Source organism: Pristiophorus japonicus, chromosome 3 (genome assembly GCF_044704955.1).
Source record: "Pristiophorus japonicus isolate sPriJap1 chromosome 3, sPriJap1.hap1, whole genome shotgun sequence".
Lineage (NCBI taxonomy): Eukaryota > Metazoa > Chordata > Chondrichthyes > Pristiophoridae > Pristiophorus > Pristiophorus japonicus.
Window position 1 is genome coordinate 78,289,200 of NC_091979.1, and position 22,409 is coordinate 78,311,608.

Consider the following 22,409-nt stretch of genomic DNA (forward strand, 5'->3'; position numbering starts at 1 on the left):
TGTACTTATGTGGTTCTAATTTATTCCAAAGCACACATTGTGCATATAAAAAAATATTACATGGCTCCGTACATTTCCCCGGTGAGTGGTGAGAATGTGGAACTCGCTACCACAAGGAGTAGTTGAGGCAAATAGCATAGATATATTTAAGGGGAAGCTAGACAATCACATGAGGGAGAAACGAATAGCAGGTTATGCTAATAGGGTTAGATGAAGTAGGGTGGGAGGAGGCTCGTATGGAGCATAAACATCGGCATGGACAAGTTGGGCAGAATGGCCTGTTTCTGTGTTGTAATTTCTAAGTAATCTTCTTCTTCTTAGGCAGTCCCTCGGAGTCGATGATGACTTGCTTCCACTCTTAGCATGAGTTCTTAGGTGGCTGTACAGTCCAATACAAGAACCACAATCTCTGTCACAGGTGGGACAGACAGTGGTTGAAGGAAAGGGTGGGCGCGGAGTCTGGTTTCCCGCACGCTCCTTCCACTGCCTGCGCTTGATTTCTGCATGCTCTCGGTGACGAGACTCGAGGAGCTCAGCGCTCTCCCGGATGCATTTCCTCCACTTAGGGCGGTCTTTGGCCAGGGACTCCCAGGTGTCAGTGAAAATGTCGCACTTTATCAGGGAGGCTTTGCCGTGGACGAGTTCCAAGTAGAGCACTTGCTTTGAGAGTCTCGTATCTGACATGCGAACTATGTGGCCTGCCCAACGGAGCTGATCAAGTGTGGTCAGTGCATCAATGCTGGAGATGTTGGCCTGGGTGAGGACGCTAATGTTAGTGTGTCTGTCTTCCCAGGGGATTTGTAGGATCTTGCGGAGACATCGTTGGTGGTATTTCTCCAGCAACTTGAGGTGTCTACTGTACATGGTCCACGTCTCTGAGTCATACAGGAGGGCGGGTATTACTACGGCCCTGTAGACCATGAGCTTGGTGACAGTTTTGAGGGCCTGGTCTTCAAACACTCTTTTCCTCAGGCGGCCGAAAGCTGCACTGGCACACTGGAGGCAGTGTTAGATCTCGTCATCAATGCCTGCTCTTGTTGATAGGAAACATCAGTAAGACAAAGGTCCTCGACGCACAGCACTGGCCCCCCAGACATCAAGATCCACGGCGCAACCTTGGACAAAGTGGACCACTTCCCTTATCTCGGGAGCCTCCTATCAACAAGAGTAGGCATTGATGACACTAATATGAGTTCTCACATGACTGATGGGTCCAATGTGGAACCTACAATCTCTGTCACAGGTGGAGCAGATGGTGGGGCAGAAGGGACGGGTGGGTGGGGTTTTTGGGTTAGGTGCGCTCCTTCCACTGTTTGCGCTTGGCTTCCGCATGCACCTGGCAAAGAGACTCGAGGTGTTCAGCGTCTTCCCGGATGCTTCTCCTTCACTTTGAGCGGTTTTAGGCCAGGGATTCCCAGGTATCGGTGGGGATGTTGCACTTTTTCAAGGAGGCTTGATCTGCAATACTCTATGTAATATTCTATGTTAAAAAAGGAAAAAAATAATGTCTAATAATTGTTTTATTTATCATATTGTTTTAATTAATATTAGTTATATTTAATTTAACTTCTATGTTGTAATTATTTATATATTATGAACATGTTATGCAAAAATAGTGAATCATGTAATTGCAGAAAATTATCTTAAACATCATCTTTGATGTTAATTACACTAAAATTATGAAAAGAAGTTCAAGTAAGATTATGGTGTATAAATTAAATTTCACAAAAGAATCAACTTGATTACGGACCTGAGCACTGAAAGTGGCTGACTTACAAATATAAATATCTGACATGTTTTCTGCCTTGTAGTTTCCAAGCTGTGCACCAGAATTTGACCCTTATTCAAATGATCCCTGGGAAATTCGTCATAGAGCTCTCGATCACTTTCAGCAGGCTGCACGAAAGGTACAAAATCATATCCAAATGCAGCAATGAATAAATTCTGTAATAGCTTTTCTCACAAAATAGAAAAGCGATGTTCTAATTAAAAGGTGTTAACAAATTATATTGTACTTTTTTCATTATTTTTACTAATACTGGCTGGCTTTATGGCCACAGCAGGAGCTCCGAGGACATCAAAGCTTCTAGTAATTGCAAGGATAGCTTTAATTGTTGCTTAAAAACCACAATTGATCGTATTTGAACCAGCAGTATCTGTAGACACATCAAGGTAGATCTCCCAACTGAGGCACTGGTCGAGCAATCACCCCACCTATTAGTGTACTGGCCCCATCTGTTCTTGTGGAGTCATTCATTTACATAATATGGTGACTTTGCGGCCCATGTTGGGTTTCAGGTTCGGAGCTCACTGGAGAAATGACAATCACCTGTAGGCAGCCCTTAAAGGACTGTTTACATGTGATTTTATTTTCCACTTTTAAAGGGCTGCTTGTGAGGAGTGAAGGATAAATTTAATAGGATGAAGTAAGTGGTCATATATGCAGGTAAATTGTTGCTAACAATTGCAAAGGCTACTAATACTTTAATGCATATTTCAGCCTTTGCAAAGCTTATTTGGGTAACAAAAATGCCTGAAAAAAATCCAGTTGCCTGCGCAATAAATTTAGAGGCAGGAAAATGATGTGTGGTGCAACACTCCAACCTCCTATTTTAATGGCTGGTGAAGTGGAGGTAGTGCAAAATGAGGTGGTAGCAGGAAGAGTTACCCTGCTCCCATTGCATGGCACCCTCCCCAGCAGTTTTCCATTGGAAACCCCATATAACATAGTTTTGAGGAAAAAAGAGAGGGACAAATATTAGGATGCTAGGCAGGTCAAGCTATACCAGGGCAGACTACACTCACTTGCCAGTACCTCCATTCCTATTTACAAGTACAGGTGTACCTACTTGGCATGACCATGCAGAACTGTCTACACAGCTCTGGGTCAGCACAGCCAGAAGCAGAGCTATGCAATCTGCTGCAAAGATGCTTAAAGTTAACATGTGCCATCGAGCTGACACTGCCAGTGGAAGAAATGGTTAGTTGCACCTTCAAGTCCTCTTACTCTGCCTCACTGTTGTCTGATGAGGTGGGTGCCCTGGGGTGACAAGCAGAGTCACTGTCCTTGCTACTGTCTCATTCTACACAACCTCTGCTTTGCTTGCCATCAAAAAGAAGTTGAAGTACTCTGTCACTCTGTAACCTGACCACAGATGAGATTTCCCACCTCCACATTTATTGTGCCAGGCAATGTGTTTTTACTTTAAGTGATTTCATTCCTTTAAATGTACTCACCACCCCTTTTAAACAGTGTTTTATCGCACAATTTCCCATATGGTCTATTCGATGTTATGGAAATTGTCCATGCAAAATAATCTGTTCCTATACCTAGAAATTCATCAAAGAATAATATTGGGAGTAGTTGTGGGGATGAAGGTGGTTTCTTGGAGATGAGGAATTTGAGGGGTGATCTGATTGAGATGTTTAAAATAATAAAAGGAATTTACAAGGTAGATAGGGAACAACTCTTAAGAACAGAGCACAACTTTTAAGGTTAAAACTAAGTTGTTCAAAGAGAATCCAAGAAAAATGATTTCATGCAAATACTTGACAATGTGGAAGTTATTGTTCCGGAAGACCATTGATACAGAATTAAATGAGGTCAGTCCAACATTCTGTTTAACTGTAATATTACTTCCTAGTATTTATATTCTGTGCCCCTTGTGATGAAGTCCAGTGTACCATTAGCCTTCTTGAATGCTTTTGGTATTTTCAAGTTAGCTTTTAATCATTTTTGACCCTGTAGCCCTAAATCCCTTCATTCATCTCGATCCTAATGCCTTTCAATTTAAATTATTCACATTTGTCATTCTTAAATCCAAAGTGTACTACCTACTTTATGTTGAACTGCATCTTCCATTGATTCATCCACTTGCTTAATTTATCTTGTCTTACCTGTTTATCACCTGATTTCCACACCTAAAGTGTAGTACTGCTGGCATAAATCAGTCTTCTTCAGTGGTTTATAACAGTAATCTAGCATCAATGGGTTACTGTACAAAATAAACAAGTAAGCACAAGTTTCATATCTATACAATGACTACCTGGTTACAACAATGCACAATAAACCAGTCCTGTGAATGTAATACATAGGGGTTGAAATTCGGCCATGCCCCATTTGGGGGCTGTAACCGAGGAGAGGCGGGACTTCCTGCACCCAGCACGGAAGTCCCGCCTCGGCCGCGAAATTCCGGTTACCGCCCCTCTCAGAAAGTGGAGCGCAATGTCGCGCACACCGCTTCCTTATGGGGCGGGTTCAGGAGCGCTACGCGGTCTCTTCACGTAGCGCTGATGCATTTCAACACCCCTCCCCTGTTAAAGGGGAATGCGCTGCAAACTTTGCAGGCCCTTTGAAGGATTTCACTGGGCCACCAGAGCTAAGGGGTGCCATGGCCGCAGCCCAGCACCAAGATGGAGTGCCGGGCTGCACAGTCACGGCCCTGACCCCGCAAATGGAGCGGCGAACAGCCCTATCGGTAAGGGGGGGATAAACAAAGATGGCAGTGCACGGCGCAGCACACCTCCCCTTTAAGGTTCGCCCCCTGATGGGTGACCAGCCTGGTTCACGACTCGCGAGGCTGGCCTCGGCATTGGCAATGATGTCGTCGCTGGAGGTGCAATGGCCCAGGACACTACCATTTTCACGCCTCCGGTAACTCCCGCGCAATTTCGCGGGAGCTGGTAGTACCCCCACCCAGCCGCCCACCCCCGGCAAAAACAGTTTTGCGCCCCAGAGGCTTAATAATCTTTAATTATTTGGACTTTGTAGATGGCACCAGTCACCTCTGGATAGAGGATTTTTGCATAATATGATGGGGTACATTAAAGCACTCTCTTTGGTCCTTCGGGTCTCCACTAACATGAAATATATTAAAATATTTTCAATTTTATTTGTAAAGTAATGAGTAATTTTGCACAATGATTCTAAATGTAGTTTGGATGGAGCCCCAATATCTTAAATGGTTTCTGGTTATGTCCCACCAAAATGTTTTCATAACTTGTTGAAACCAGCCAGCTTTAGATACTGGTACTGATAAATTTGCAGATCTCTCCTCTAACTTTGTTTTTCATTCTCTCTCTCTCTCTCCATTTCTCCACTTTTTCTCTCCCCCACTTCTGTTGTGCTCCTCCTTCACTTTTACTCCTTTCTTTCTTTCATTTCTTTCTCCTCCTGTACTGCCAGTTAGAGGACACTGCTGGCAATAGCTCTATTTCTTGAAGACCTGGGGCTAGATTTTCCACTTTTTTTGCATGCTTAACGCCCAATTAACGTCCATTTTACCGCTGAAATGACGTATAACGCCCAGATATCGCCAATTTAGCCACAAAATGGAAACTGCCGCCCATTTTTCGGACACTTATCGGCGAGCGTTACTTTCCCTATGTGCGTAACGCCGGGAAAAAAATAATACCACCCGCCCACATTTTTTGGGAGGAATCATCAGAATGGGCGAAATCAACGCCCATAATACTTTTTTTTCTCGTAAAGATCACACTTGCCGAAACTAACGCCCAGGAGATCACCCAGCATCACTTTCACCACCTTGCATACATATCATCCACAATATTGTTCGCCCAAAACACCGCCCGGAAAAAGTGGAACGAACCGGAACTAATCACAGCGTTACAGACGCCATGTTCTATATCACATGTCGCATCCTTTAAAAGGCTGCTCTGCTTTAACTTTGTGGGAGTTCAGATGTACTCTGGAGGTCTTTGGAAGTCATGTGAACATCCGTACAAACATCTTTATTATACTGTGAACGATTGGAATTTAATAGGCGTCTTCGTCGGGACATTCATTCTTTGTGACCAATCAGTGGAAAACGGAGAGCTATTGCAATGGGGCCTGTCCTTTCTCACCCTCTCTTGATGACCAGTTACATGCTGCAGACGCGAGATCGCCGAAGGTACACTCCACAGTATTATGTGCCCAATGTAAGACGTGCCAGACTGATGTGCCAGACTGATATGGGGAAAATGCTTGAAGCTATCATTAAGGAAGAAATAGCGGGACATCTTGATAGGAATAGTGCAATCAAGCAGACGCAACATGGATTCATGAAGGGGAAATCATGTTTAACTAATTTACTGGAATTCTTTGAGGATATAACGAGCATGGTGGATAGAGGTGTACCGATGGATGTGGTGTATTTAGATTTCCAAAAGGCATTCGATAAGGTGCCACACAAAAGGTTACTGCAGAAGATAAAGGTACGCGGAGTCAGAGGAAATGTATTAGCATGAATCGAGAATTGGCTGGCTAACAGAAAGCAGAGAGTCGGGATAAATGGGTCCTTTTCGGGTTGGAAATCGGTGGTTAGTGGTGTGCCACAGGGATCAGTGCTGGGACCACAACTGTTTACAATATACATAGATGACCTGGAAGAGGGGACAGAGTGTAGTGTAACAAAATTTGCAGATGACACAAAGATTAGTGGGAAAGCAGGTTGTATAGAGGACACAGAGAGGCTGCAAAGAGATTGAGATTGGTTAAGCGAATGGGCTAAGGTTTGGCAGATGGAATACAATGTCGGAAAATGTGAGGTCATCCACCTTGGAAAAAAAAACAGTAAAAGGGAATATTATTTGAATGGGGAGAAATTACAACATGCTGCGGTGCAGAGGGACCTGGGGGTCCTTGTGCATGAATCCCAAAAAGTTAATTTGCAGGTGCAGCAGGTAATCAGGAAGGCGAATGGAATGTTGGCCTTCATTGCGAGAGGGATGGAGTACAAAAGCAGGGAGGTCCTGCTGCAACTGTACAGGGTATTGGTGAGGCCGCACCTGGAGTACTGCGTGCAGCTTTGGTCACCTTACTTAAGGAATGATATACTAGCTTTGGAGGGGGTACAGAGACGATTCACTGGGCTGATTCCGGAGATGAGGGGGTTACCTTATGATGATAGATTGAGTAGACTGGGTCTTTACTCGTTGGAGTTCAGAAGGATGAGGGGTGATCTTATAGAAACATTTAAAATAATGAAAGGGATAGACAAGATAGAGGCAGAGAGGTTGTTTCCACTGGTCGGGGAGACTAGAACTAGGGGGCACAACCTCAAAATATGGGGGAGCCAATTTAAAACCGAGTTGAGAAGGAATTTCTTCTCCCAGAGGGTTGTGAATCTGTGGAATTATCTGCCCAGGGAAGCAGTTGAGGCTAGCTCATTGAATGTATTCAAATCACAGATAGATAGATTTTTAACCAATAAGGCAATTGAGGGTTATGGGGAGCGGGCAGGTAAGTGGAGCTGAGTCCACGGCCAGATCAGCCATGATCTTCTTGAGTGGCAGAGCAGGCTCAAGGGGCTAGATGGCCTACTCCTGTTCCTAATTCTTATGTTCTATGAGGAGGACCAGACGTTACACCACCCCCCCCCCCCCACAGGGAGAAGCAGTCTTACCTCGACTTGCCCGACACCACCTGCCTTTGGAGACTGTGCTTCCACAAAGAGGTTATCACTGAGGTATGCCAGCTCATAAGGGGAGATCTGCAGCCTGCCACATCATCAGTACTGCACTGTCCGTCGAGGTCAAAGTCATCACATCGGGTTCTTTTCAGGCCTCAGCTGGCGACATTTGCGGTCTGTCTCAGCATGCCACACATTGCTGCATTAGACAGGTCACTGAAGCCCCGTTGCTCATGCAGGATGGACTTGATAGCTTCCCTATGACCAGGGAGGCTCAGACTGAGAGAGCTTTAGGATTCTCCCAAATTGCTAACTTCCCTAAGGTGCAGGGTGCAATAGACTGTATGCACATCGCGATGCGGGCACCTTTTCAGGATGCAGATGTTTTCAGGAACCGCAAGGGATTCCACTCCCTGAATGTGCAACTCGTTGTCGACCAACAAATTATAATGGCAGTGAATGCTAAATTTCCGTGCAGCATCCATGATGCTCACATCCTGCGTGAGAGCACTGTATCTGACTTGTGTAACAATCAGCCGCAAGGTCAATGTCGGATGCTTGGTGACAAAGGATATGGCCTCACTGCTTGGCTAATGACCCCCCTGCGTGACACCCACACTGAAGCCGAGAAGCGATACAACGAGAGCCACAGAGCCACTCGCAATATTGTGGAGAAATCCATTGGAGTGCTTAAGCAGCACTTTAGATGCCTGGACCATTCAGGAGGCGAGCTCCAATACCACCTTGAGCAGGTCATTCAACTCATAGTGGTGTGCTCCATGCTGCACAACTTGGCTATCAGGTGGGGACAAGAATTGCATGAAGAGTCTGACAGTCCACCTCACCAGAGAGAGGAGGAGGAGGACGAGGAGGGTGACGCTGACAACAGCCCAGACAATCAGGCTGATGATGAAGCCATGCCCCCGCCCCCCTGTAGACCATATGAAAGCGCCCATGGTGGCATGATAGCTGCAAGACTCTTAAGTCAGGAGCTCATCAATTAGCGCTTTGCCTGAAAGAACGGTGGTATTTACAAAGCTGACACACTGCTGGGTGTGCATATCATACATCACTGGTGGGCATCACCTTGGTGACAGTTAAAGTTTAATTTGATTGAAGTTAAGTGTAATTATACCCTTTGGTGTTAAGGAATCACCAGCATGTAACGGTGCAGCTATCTGAGCCAATGCGCAACAAGGTCTTGTTAAATAATAAACATTTAAACCGAACATTTGTCTGAAATCATGAAATCGTAAGTATTTCTGTAAAAAACACCCATTCCCGCCCCCACCCCCCACCTCGCCTTCCTACCTCTGCCCCTTCCCCTTCCCCTGCTGACTCGAAGCCACCTGAACAAGGAGCTCCTCAGGTGATGTTTCATTGGGGGGATACGGGAGAGGACGGTCCCGAGGTGGGAACGTACTCCGAGCCAGAAGCATGATATTGCTCCTGGCTCTTATGTGTTGGCAATGGGGGTGCACCTTCTGGTGCAGTGCCACGCTCTGGGAATACTGGGAGCCCTCTGCCACCAGTGTTCCTGGCTACCAGCTCCAGGGCCTCCTCCATCCCTTCCATGTTATATATTATTTGTTGGACAAAAACTCGATGCCAACTATGTTCTTGCTGCTTAGTAAGCTTTTTGCTGCTGGTGAATCTCCCTCATGACTCCCAGAAGAGCCAAACAAGCACTCACCACAGCCACATACGCTTTCAGTCCCTCTCAGCTCCCTCACTCTCTGTCTCCTCTTCTGCGCATGTCATGATAAGAACTTAAGAATTAGGAACAGGAGTAGGTCATACAGCTCCTCAAGCCTGCTCCACCATTCAATAAGATCATGGACTCAGCTACTCTTCCCCGCCTGCTCCCCATAACCCCTTATCCCCTTATCACTCAAGAAATTGTCTATTTATGTCTTAACTTTATTCAATGTCCCAGCTTCCACAGCTCGCCGAGGCAGCAAATTCCACAGATTTACAACCCTCTGAGAGAAGAAATTCCTCCTCATCTCTGTTTTAAATGGGTGGCCCCTTATTCCAAGATCATGCCCTCTAATTCTAGTCTCCCCCATCAGTGGAAATATCCTCTCTGCATCCACCTGCCAAGCCCCCTCATAATCTTACACGTTTCAATAAGATCACCTGTCATTCTTCTGAATTCCAATGAGTAGAGGCCCAACCTACTCAACCTTTCCTCATAAGTCAACCCCCTCATCCCCGGAATCAACCTCGTGAACCTTCTCTGAACTGCCTCCAAAGCAAGTATATACTTCCATAAATATGAAAACCAAACCTGCAGGCAGCATTCCAGGTGTGACCTCACCAATACCTTGTATAGCTGTAGCAAGACTTCCCTGCTGTTATACTCCATCCCCTTTGCAGTGAAGGCCAAGATACCATTGGCCTTCCTGATCATTTGCTGTACCTGCATACTAACCTTTTGTTTTTCATGCACAAGTATTCCCAGGTCCCGCTGTACTGCAGCACTTTGCAATCTTTCTCCATTTAAATAATAACTTGCTCTTTGATTTTTTTCTGCCAAAGTGCATGACCTCCCACTTTCGATCATTATATTCCATCTGCCAAATTTTTGCCCACTCACTTAGCCTGTCTATGTCCTTTTGCAGATTTGTTGTTTCCTCCTCACACATTGCATTTCCTCCCATCTTTGTATCGTCAGCAAACTTGATAACCCTTGACCTCCTGAATTGCGGGAATCAAGCGTTGCCATGTCATTGCTAAGGATGGCGACACTTTACGGCAGAAGGTCAGAGAGATTTAATGCTAACGCCCATTTCATATCGTTCGTGGTAATGCCCAATTTCAAAAATGGAGACTAGGTGCTTTGAGAATGGGCGAGAAGCCAGCGATCGGAAAACCCATTTTTACCACCCCCGCCGGAAATAACGCCCATTTTTGGGCGATCTGCACAAAAGTGTAATATCTAGCCCCTGGGATATTATAATAGTGTTCTGGCTCACTTTAACCACTGGCCTGTGACTCACCTGGAGACGCTTTATGCCTCATTAGAAGGAGCACGTTGAGTACCCATTGATTCAATATATGATAAGTACTCCACATATGTACTGATAATAATTAGCTTATGAGTTAAGCAATCAGATTGCTCATGCAAATATCGTCGCATAGATAATTAATTTGCAATTATTTAGTCTTCCTTTTGATATCTACATAACCAGATTAAACAGTTAAAATAGCTGTTTGATGTGAAGAAGAAGAAAATGTTTAAAATAAAGAAAAAGCTGAGAACTTTAAGCAATTTTCAGCAACACAGTTAAACATGTTTTTAAAAAGTTGCAGAAACATAACATTTTTTTATTTAAATGAAACGTTTATTGGGATTTGTACTTGACATGTGAGCTGGGTGACACTTTTATATATTTAGCATACAGATGAACTTAGGAACAAATAAAGTGCTCACGCATAATAGTTAAAGTGATGAGAAATATATGACATGAATTCAGAGTGAGTAGTTCAAATATCTTTTTAAACAGCTTGTAAATTTGTAGGCATTCTTGCATTGCATGACCCATTGACTGCTGGCAGGAGCAATAAATTCCCCTCTCTTGGGATGACTGGTATAGTATAATTTCAGTTCATGTATTCAGATGCCAAAAGAAACTGTTGCAGTGGTGAAGCTACTCAAATGTCAAATGTAATATTAACCATTACCCAATAACTAATGTACTTAAAACACAATGGTAACTAAAAATAAAACATTCTGCTTATCACGATCAACCACATTCTCTCTCCCATTCTCTCACTATTTTGAGTATATTAATTTATTTTCTCTAATCAATCTATTCTCTAACCCTTTTCTAAAAATAAGCTAGAAAACTTTTTACTGACATTTCCCCTTCCTTCTCACTCCCTTTTGTATATTTTGAAGGTGGGAACAAGATCCTAAAAAGTAGGATTTCCATTGCTTGAATACCAACCCTTCATGGAATGCTAGCAGTGTTCCAAAGATCAGTCTTCATCAGTCTTAAGTATCCCAAGTCAATTTTATCTGTGCTTTTAATTTCTGTAACTCCATTATTAGATCTGCCAAATTTAACCTTATTGAAAGGAAGCATCACGTACAGTCTTCCTGCTCCTCCACAGCTACTCCTTCTGATTACTTGCCAAAGCTATTACTCTCATCTTTTTGCGGATCCTCCTTCCCGTCTCTCTTCTGTCCTGATAGTTCAGTTGCCATCTATTCTAAGGAGAAAGCTGATCTTTATGTCTTATTTTTCTTCTGCATCTTTAATTTCAATAATTGGTAAAGAAGCTCCCTCCCCTGCTCCATGCTATTGAACTATTTGTTTGACCCACACCAAATAATTCACCTTGAGGTTTGGTGTTGTCTCTCCCGTCATCTGTAACATGTCTACCTCTGTTCAATGCCTTCTTTACAAACTTTCTTACCCCAAATCCACCTTTCTTTCTCCCTGTTAACTTATTTCTATTCCCCAGGAAACTGATTCCACTTAGTCTTCAAACTACCACCCAATGCTCTTAATGTATGAAAGTTGCAGTTCATTCTCTAATTGCCCAGCAGTTTAAAAATCCTGGCATAAAACGTAGGTGTCACTAGTGATCATGTTGTCTATGTTATGCACCCCTCGAACTCTCCTCTTGAACATTTTAGTTAAAAGTAGTAATCTTGGGATTGCTACCAGTGCCACGTGCTAGTCAGAGTAGGAATCGCAGGATAGCGCAGATGACTACGTGGCTTGAGCAGTGGTGCAGTAGGGAGGGATTCAAATTCCTGGGGCATTGGAACCAGTTCTGGAGGAGGTGGGACCAGTACAAACCGGACGGTCTGCACCTGGGCAGGACCGGAACCAATGTCCTAGGGGGAGTGTTTGCTAGTGCTGTTGGGGAGGAGTTAAACTAATATGGCAGGGGGATGGGAACCAATGCAGGGAGACAGAGGGAAACAAAAAGGAGACAAAAGCAAAAGACAGAAAGGAGATGAGGAAAAGTGGAGGGCAGAGAAACCCAAGGCAAAGAACAAAAAGGGCCACTGTACAGCAAAATTCTAAAAGGACAAAGGGTGTTAAAAAAACAAGCCTGAAGGCTTTGTGTCTTAATGCAAGGAGTATCTGTAATAAGGTGGATGAATTAACTGTGCAAATAGATGTTAACAAATATGATGTGATTAGGATTACAGAGACGTGGCTCCAGGATAATCAGGGCTGGGAACTCAACATCCAGGGGTATTCAACATTCAGGAAGGATAGAACAAAAGGAAAAGGAGGTGGGGTAGCATTGCTGGTTAAAGAGGAGATTAATGCAATAGTTAGGAAGGACATTAGCTTGGATGATGTGGAATCTATATGGGTAGAGCTGCAGAACACCAAAGGGCAAAAAACGTTAGTGGGAGTTGTGTACAGACCTCCAAACAGTAGGAGTGATGTTGGGGAGGGCATCAAACAGGAAATTAGGGGTGCATGCAATAAAGGTGCAGCAGTTATAATGGGTGACTTTAATATGCACATAGATTGGGCTAACCAAACTGGAAGCAATACGGTGGAAGGAGGATTTCCTGGAGTGCATAACGGATGGTTTTCTAGACCAATATGTCGAGGAACCAACTGGGGGGAGGCTATCTTAGACTGGGTGTTGTGTAATGAGAGAGGATTAATTAGCAATCTCGTTGTGCGAGGCCCCTTGGGGAAGAGTGACCATAATATGGTGGAATTCTGCATTAGGATGGAGAATGAAACAGTTAATTGAGAGACCATGGTCCAGAACTTAAAGAAGGGTAACTTTGAAGGTATGAGGCGTGAATTGGCTAGGATAGATTGGCGAATGATACTCAAGGGGTTGACTATCGATGGGCAATGGCAGACATTTAGAGACCGCATGGATGAACTACAACAATTGTACATTCCTGTCTGGCGTAAAAATAAAAAAGGGAAGGTGGCTCAACCGTGGCTATCAAGCGAAATCAGGGATAGTATTAAAGCCAAGGAAGTGGCATACAAATTGGCCAGAAATAGCAGCGAACCCGGGGACTGGGAGAAATTTAGAACTCAGCAGAGGAGGACAAAGGGTTTGATTAGGGCAGGGAAAATGGAGTACGAGAAGAAGCTTGCATGGAACATTAAGACGGATTGCAAAAGTTTCTATAGATATGTAAAGAGAAAAAGGTTAGTAAAGACAAACGTAGGTCCACTGCAGTCAGAATCAGGGGAAGTCATAACGGGGAACAAAGGAATGGCAGACCAATTGAACAAGTACTTTGGTTCGGTATTCACTAAGTAGGACACAAACAACCTTCTGGATATAATAGGGGTCAGAGGGTCTAGTAAGGAGGAGGAACTGAGGGAAATCCTTATTAGTCGGGAAATTGTGTTGGGGAAATTGATGGGATTGAAGGCCGATAAATCCCCAGGGCCTGATGGACTGCATCCCAGAGTACATAAAGAGGTGGCCTTGGAAATAGCGGATGCATTGACAGTCATTTTCCAACATTCCATTGACTCTGGATAAGTTCCTATGGAGTGGCGGGTAGCCAATGTAACCCCACTTTTTAAAAAAGGAGGGAGAGAGAAAACAGGGAATTATAGACCGGTCAGCCTGACCTCAGTAGTGGGTAAAATGATGGAATCAATTATTAAGGATGTCATAGCAGCGCATTTGGAAAGAGGTGACATGATAGGACCAAGTCAGCATGGATTTGTGAAAGGGAAATCATGCTTGACAAATCTTCTGGAATTTTTTGAGGATGTTTCCAGTCGAGTGGACAAGGTAGAACCAGTTGATGTGGTATATTTGGACTTTCAGAAGGCTTTCGACAAGGTCCCACACAAGAGATTAATGTGCAAAGTTAAAGCACATGGGATTGGGGGTAGTGTGCTGACATGGATTGAGAGCTGGTTGTCAGACAGGAAGCAAAGAGTAGGAGTAAATGGGTACTTTTCAGAATGGCAGGCAGTGACTAGTGGGGTACCGCAAGGTTCTGTGCTGGGGCCCCAGCTGTTTACACTGTACATTAATGATTTAGACGAGGGGATTAAATGTAGTATCTCCAAATTTGCGGATGACACTAAGTTGGGTGGCAGTGTGAGCTGCGAGGAGGATGCTATGAGGCTGCAGAGTGACTTGGATAGGTTAGGTGAGTGGGCAAATGCATGGCAGATGAAGTATAATGTGGATAAATGTGAGGTTATCCACTTTGGTGGTAAAAACAGAGAGACAGACTATTATCTGAATGATGACAGATTAGGAAAAGGGGAGGTGCAACGAGACCTGGGTGTCATGGTACATCAGTCATTGAAGGTTGGCATGCAGGTACAGCAGGCGGTTAAGAAAGCAAATGGCATGTTGGCCTTCATAGCGAGGGGATTTAAGTACAGGGGCAGGGAGGTGTTACTACAGTTGTACAGGGCCTTGGTGAGGCCACACCTGGAGTATTGTGTACAGTTTTGGTCTCCTAACTTGAGGAAGGACATTCTTGCTATTGAGGGAGTGCAGCGAAGGTTCACCAGACTGATTCCCGGGATGGCGGGACTGACCTATCAAGAAAGACTGGATCAACTGGGCTTGTATTCACTCGAGTTCAGAAGAATGAGAGGGGACTTCATAGAAACGTTTAAAATTCTGATGGGTTCAGACAGGTTAGATGCAGGAAGAATGTTCCCAATGTTGAGGAAGTCCAGAACCAGGGGTCACAGTCTAAGGATAAGGGGTAAGCCATTTAGGACCGAGATGAAGATAAACTTCTTCACCCAGAGAGTGGTGAAGCTATGGAATTCTCTACCACAGAAAGTTGTTGAGGCCAATTCACTAAATATATTCAAAAAGGAGTTAGATTTGAAGTCCTTACTACTAAGGGGATCAAGGGGTATGGCGAGAAAGCAGGAATGGGGTACTGAAGTTGCATGTTCAGCCATGAACTCATTGAATGGCGGTGCAGTCTAGAAGGGCCGAATGGCCTACTCCTGCACCTATTTTCTATGTTTCTACGTTTCTATGTGAATTATTTGTCATTGCCTTCAATATCTCCAACGCATCATGCACTTCTGCCAACCTTTATTGGCTCTTGTTTCTTTTAATCTTAGGTTATCATACAACGTCGGGTAAACAATTGGTTGATTTTGTTGCAAAAAATTGCTGAAAACCTCAAAGCACAAACAGAAAATATGATCAGTTTAAAAGGTAAGCTTTTGGTATATTTTTAGAATTCTATAAACAATTTTAGTACAATATATACCAGGTAACTATATACTTAATCGACTAATATTTTATGCTTTCACCTGCTTGCGGCAGGCGGTGAGAGAACCAACATGTGGGAAAAACCTGCTTGAACTCATTCTAACCAATCTACCTGTCACAGATGCATCTGTCCATGACTGTGGAAACTAAGTCCTGTCTTCACACTGAAGATACATTCCATTGTGTTGTGTGGCACTACCATCATGCTAAATAGATTCGTAACAGACCTAGCAGTGCAAAACTGGGCACCCATGAAGCGCTGTGGGCTATCAGTAGCAGCAGAATTGTATTCCACCAAAATCTGTAACCTCATAGCCTGGTATATCCCTCACTCTACCATTACCATCAAGCCAGGGGACCAACCCTGATTCAATGAAGAGTCTAGAAGAGCATGCCAGGAGCAGCCATATCTAAAAATGAGGTACCAACCTGGTGAAGCTCTAACACAGGACTAAATGCATATTAAACACTGGAAGCAGCATGCCATAGACAGAGCTAAGTGATCCCACACCCAACAGATCAGATCAAAGTTCTGCATTCTTGCTACATCCAGTCGTGAATGGTGGTGGACAATTAAATGGTGGGAGGAGGAGCCTGCATGAATATCCCCATCCTCAATGATGGCAGACCCCAACACGTCAGTGCAAAAGACACAGCTGAAGCGTTTGCAACCATCTTCAAGCAATGCTTATTCACCAATAATCTGCTCACCGATGCTCAGTTTGGGTTACGCCAGGACCACTTGACTCCAGATCTCATTACAACCTTGGTCCAAACATGGACAAAAGAGCTGAATTCCAGAGATGAGTTGAAAGTGACTGCCCTTGACAATCAATGCAGCATTTGATCGAGTAAGGCATCAAGGAGCCCTAATAAAATTTTCTTGGGAATCCAAGAAAACTCCCTACTGGCTGGAGTCATCCCTAGCAAAAAGGAAGATGCTTGTGGTTGTTGGAGGTCAGTCATCTCAGCCCCAGGACATAGCGACATGAGTTTCTCAGGGTAGTATCCTCGGCCCGACCATCTTCAGCAGCTTCATCAATAACCATCCCTCCATCATAAGGTCAGATGTGGGGATGTTCACTGATGACTGCACAGTGTTCAGTTCTATTCGCAACTCCTCAAATAATGAAGCAGTCTGTGCTTGTGTGCAGTAAGACCTGGACAACATTCAGGCTTGGGCTGATAAGTAACATTCACACCACACAAATGCCAGACAATGACTATATCCATAAGACAGAGTCTAAGCAACCCACGCATTAACATTCAATGGCATTACCATTGACGAATCCAAACCCATTAACATCCTGGGGTCAGCATTGGCCAAATACTTAACTAGACCAGCCACATAAGTCATCATCATCATCATTTTTTCTTGTACCTTGGCTACAAGAGCAGGTCAGAAACTGGATATTCTGTGGCTATTGACACACCTCTTGACTCCCCAAAGCTTGTCCACCATCTACAAGGCACAAGTCAGGAGTGTGATGGAATACTCTCCACTTGCCTGAATAAGTGCAACTCCAACAACACTCAAGAAGTTCGACACCATCCAGGACAAAGCAGCCCATTTGATTGGCACCCCATCTACCACCTTAAACAATCACTCTCTCCACCACCGGCACACCGTGGCTGCAGTGTGTACCATCTACAAGATGCATTGCAACAACATGCCAAACACCTCCCAAAGCCACTATCTCTACCACCTGGAAGAACAAGGGTAGCAGGCACACGGGAATACTATCACCACCAAGTTCCCTCCAAGTCATACACCATCCTGACATGGAAATATATCACTGTTTCTTCATCATCACTGGATCAAAATCCTGGAAATCCTTCCCTAAGAGCACTGTGGGTATACCTTCACCACAGGGACTGCAACTATTCAAGAAAGCGACTCACCGCCATCTTCTGAAGGGCAATTAGGGATGGACAATAAATGCTGGCCTTGTACAGACTCATCAGAATTATGCCACAACAGATGCACCAGCCTTCAAATAAACCTTTTCTAAATAGTGTACAGCTATCATGTGTATATAAACTGGATTTTATCCTCCTTTTGATGTGTACTCTTCCTATGAAAAGAGAATCAGCAACCAACCCTTCAAAAATTACACATATCTTGGCCATGTACTACAAACATTACATTTATTTTAATGAGGGTCACATCTGAATTCAAATTGTGCTTTTTTGTACTTTCATACATTGCTACAATTGGTTCAATATGACTAATAAATAATAAGCTCTTTACTTTATTGAAGATATTTTAGCCCATTTTTAGAGACAGGCTATTAGGGTTGCTGGGATTTTTCTCAGAGTGCCATAGAAGTGGTACTAATAGCACTTTCTGTTAATGAATTAAAAAAAAAATAGAAACTAAGTGCCTTGCATTATTTATAAATTTTGTTCACAAATTATACCTCTGACACAATTATTAACTGATTTTTTTGAATAAATCGGCATTTAAAAGAAAAGACATATCATGCATGATTGAATCTTATCGAGACAGAATCTTCGTAAAATAGCAAAAGTTGTCCCAACTAGGACTTCAGGTTGGCATGTATATAACATTATGTGCTTAAAATCCCAGTTCTGGGCTTCCTGCGGGCACTCACCTGAAAATAATAAAAAGGATCCGCACAAACCTTTTGCTCCTGCGCCATCCAGCGATTCCAGTCGGGGATCTCCTCTTCATGTGGTTCAAAGACTGGTGTGGGAGAAATGGGTTTTGGTTCGTGGGACACTGGCACCAGTACTGGGGTAAGAGGGAGCTGTTCCGTTCGTACGGTCTCCACTAAGACCGTACTGGGACTCGGGCCCTGACAAATCAAATAACTGGGGCTGTAGAGAGGGCTTTAAATTAATTAGTCAGGGGGAAGATTCAGCTGAGCAAAAATTTTAAAAGTCAAAGAATAAGAAGAAGACAATAGAGCAGGGTAGCACTGGAGGAAATGAAAACCAGAGCATGCCAGGAAGGGACAGAATGTATAGCATAAAGGTGAATCAGAAAGTGGGGTTAAAGTAGGAAAAAATGGTAAAAAAATATTTTTAAAGCTCTTTATCTGAATCCACACAGCATTCGTAACAAAATAGATGAGTTGACGGCACAAATAGATACAAATGGGTATGATCTGATAGCCATTACAGAGACGTGGTTGCAAAGTGACCAGGATTGGGAACTAAATATTCAGGGGTATTTGACAATTCAGAAGGACAGATAGAATGGAAAAGGAGGTGGGGTAGCTCTGTTAATAAAGGATGAGTCCAGTGCATTGGTGAGAAACAATATTGGCTCAGAAGATCAAGATGTTGAATCAGTTTGGGTGGAGATAAGGAATAATAAGGGGAAAAAGTCGCTGTTAATCGTAGACCACAGGCCCCCTAACAGGAGCTACACTGTTGGACGGAGTATAAATCAAGAAATAATGGAGGCTTGCAAAAAAGGAACGGCAATAATCATAGGCGATTTTAACCTTCATATTGATTGGACAAAGCAAATTAGCCAGGGTAGCCTTGAGGAAGAGTTTATAGAGTGTATCGGGATAGTCTCCTTGAACAGTATGTTGTGGAATGAACCAGTGAGCAGGCTATCTTAGATCTGGTACTGTGTAATGAGACAGGATTAATAAATGATCTCCTAGTAAAGGATCATCTAGGAATGAGTGACCATAACATGGTTGAATTTCAAATTCAGTTGGAGGATGAGAAAGTTGGATCTCAAACCAGTGTCCTAAGCTTAAATAAAGGAGGCTACAAAGGTATGAAGGCAGAGTTGGCTAAAGTGGACTGGGAAAATAGATTAAAGTATGGGACGGTTGATGAGCAGTGGCAGACATTTAAGGAGGAGGATTTCCTGGAGTGCATAACGGATGGTTTTCTAGACCAATATGTCGAGGAACCAACTCGGGGGGAGGCCATCTTAGACTGGGTGTTGTGTAATGAGAGAGGATTAATTAGCAATCTCGTGCGAGGCCCCTTGGGGAAGAGTGACCATAATATGGTGGAATTCTGCATTAGGATGGAGAATGAAACAGTTAATTCAGAGACCATGGTCCAGAACTTAAAGAAGGGTAACTTTGAAGATATGAGGCGTGAATTGGCTAGGATAGATTGGCGAATGATACTTAAGGGGTTGACTGTGGATGGGCAATGGCAGACACTTAGAGACCGCATGGATGAACTACAACAATTGTACATCCCTGTATGGCGTAAAAATAAAAAAGGGAAGGTGGCTCAACCGTGGCTATCAAGGGAAATCAGGGATAGTATTAAAGCCAAGGAAGTGGCATACAAATTGGCCAGAATTAGCAGCGAACCTGGGGACTGGGAGAAATTTAGAACTCAGCAGAGGAGGACAAAGGGTTTGATTAGGGCAGGGAAAATAAAGTACGAGAGGAAGCTTGCAGGGAACATTAAGACAGATTGCAAAAGCTTCTATCGATATGTAAAGAGAAAAAGGTTAGTAAAGACAAACGTAGGTCCCCTGCAGTCAGAATCAGGGGAAGTCATAACTGGGAACAAAGAAATGGCAGACCAATTGAACTTTGGTTCGGTATTCACTAAGGAGGACACAAACAACCTTCTGGATATAAAAGGGGTCAGAGGGTCTAGTAAGAAGGAGGAACTAAGGGAAATCCTTATTAGTCGGGAAATTGTGTTGGGGAAATTGATGGGATTGAAGGCCGATAAATCCCCAGGGCATGATGGACTGCATCCCAGAGTACTTAAGAAGGTGGCCTTGGAAATAGCGATGCATTGACAGTCATTTTCCAACATTCCATAGACTCTGGATCAGTTCCTATGGAGTGGAGGGTAGCCAATGTAACCCCACTTTTTAAAAAGGGAGGGAGAGAGAAAACAGGGAATTATAGACCGGTCAGCCTGACATCAGTAGTGGGTAAAATGATGGAATCAATTATTAAGGATGTCAACGCAGCGCATTTGGAAAGAGGTGACATGATAGGTCCAAGTCAGCATGGATTTGTGAAAGGGAAATCATGCTTGACAAATCTTCTGGAATTTTTTGAGGATGTTTCCAGTAGAGTGGACAAGGGAGAACCAGTTGATGTGGTGTATTTGGACTTTCAGAAGGCTTTCGACAAGGCCCCACACAAGAGATTAATGTGCAAAGTTAAAGCACATGGGATTAGGGGTCGTGTGCTGACGTGGATTGAGAACTGGTTGGCAGACAGGAAGCAAAGAGTAGGAGTAAATGGGTACTTTTCAGAATGGCAGGCAGTGACTAGTGGGGTACCGCAAGGTTCTGTGCTGGGGCCCCAGCTGTTTACATTGTACATTATAATGATTTAGACGAGGGGATTAAATGTAGTATCTCCAAATTTGCGGATGACACTAAGTTGGGTGGCAGTGTGAGCTGCGAGGAGGATGCTATGAAGCTGCAGAGTGACTTGGATAGGTTAGGTGAGTGGGCAAATGCATGGCAGATGAAGTATAATGTGGATAAATGTGAGGTTATCCACTTTGGTGGTAAAAACAGAGAGACAGACTATTATCTGAATGGTGACAGATTAGGAAGAGGGGAGGTGCAACGAGACCTAGGTGCCATGGAACATCAGTCATTGAAGGTTGGCATGCAGGTACAGCAGGCGGTTAAGCAAGCAAATGGCATGTTGGCCTTCATAGCGAGGGGATTTAAGTACAGGGGCAGGGAGGTGTTACTACAGTTGTACAGGGCCTTGGTGAGGCCACACCTGGAGTATTGTGTACAGTTTTGGTCTCCTAACTTGAGGAAGGACATTCTTGCTATTGAGGGAGTGCAGCGAAGGTTCACCAGACTGATTTCCGGGATGGCGGGACTGACATATCAAGAAAGACTTGATCAACTGCGTTTGTATTCACTGGAGTTCAGAAGAATGAGAGGGGATCTCATAGAAACGTTTAAAATTCTGAGGGGTTTAGACAAGTTAGATGCAGGAAGAATGTTCCCAATGTTGGGTAAGTCCAGAACCAGGGGTCACAGTCTAAGGATAAGGGCTAAGCCATTTAGGACTGAGATGAGGAGAAACTTCTTCACCCAAAGAATGGTGAACCTGTGGAATTCTCTACCACAGAAAGTTGTTGAGGCCAATTCACTAAATATATTCAAAAAGGAGTTAGATGTAGTCCTTACTACTAGGGAGATCAAGGGGTATGGCGAGAAAGCAGGAATGGGGTACTGAAGTTGTATGTTCAACCATGAACTCATTGAATGGCGGTGCAGGCTCGAAGGGCCGAATGGCCTACTCCTGCACCTATTTTCTATGTTTCTATTAAATATTTTATAACGTGAAACAAAAATATATTCCAATGAGAAGGAAAGACTGTAAGAGAAGGGATAACCATCCGTGGCTAACTAACGAAATAAGGGATGGTATCAAATTGAAAACAAGGGCATACAATGTGGCCAAGACTGGGAGCCCAGAGGATTGAGAAACTTTTAAAAACCAGCAAAGAACAACTAAAAAAATGATAGAGAGAGGGAATATAGATTATGAAAGTAAACTAGCATGAAATATAAAAACAGATAGTAAGAGTTTCTATAGGTACATAAAAAGGAAAAGAATGACTAAAGTAAATGTTAGTCCCCGAGAGGATGAGACTGGGGAATTAATAATGAGGAAGGATGAAACTGGGGAATTAATAATGAGGAACAGGAAAATGGCAGAGGCATAGAAACACAGAAACATAGAAAATAGGAGCAGTAGTAGGCCATTTGGCCCTTCGAGTCTGCACCGCCATTCAATATGATCATGGCTGATCCTTTATCTCAACACC

General features: G+C 43.7%; 1 protein-coding gene across 4 annotated transcripts in view; it reads left to right on the plus strand.

Annotated features, from left to right (window-relative positions):
- The window catches only part of cfap221 (cilia and flagella associated protein 221), a 431,960-nt gene that overhangs the window by 317,419 nt on the left and 92,132 nt on the right, over positions 1 to 22,409 (plus strand). For all 4 annotated transcript variants that reach the window (XM_070874512.1, XM_070874515.1, XM_070874508.1 and 1 more), the window contains exons 14-15: positions 1,812 to 1,907; positions 15,482 to 15,578. In XM_070874512.1, coding sequence (XP_070730613.1) covers positions 1,812 to 1,907; positions 15,482 to 15,578 — 193 coding nt within the window. The remainder of the gene's footprint in view (positions 1 to 1,811; positions 1,908 to 15,481; positions 15,579 to 22,409) is intronic.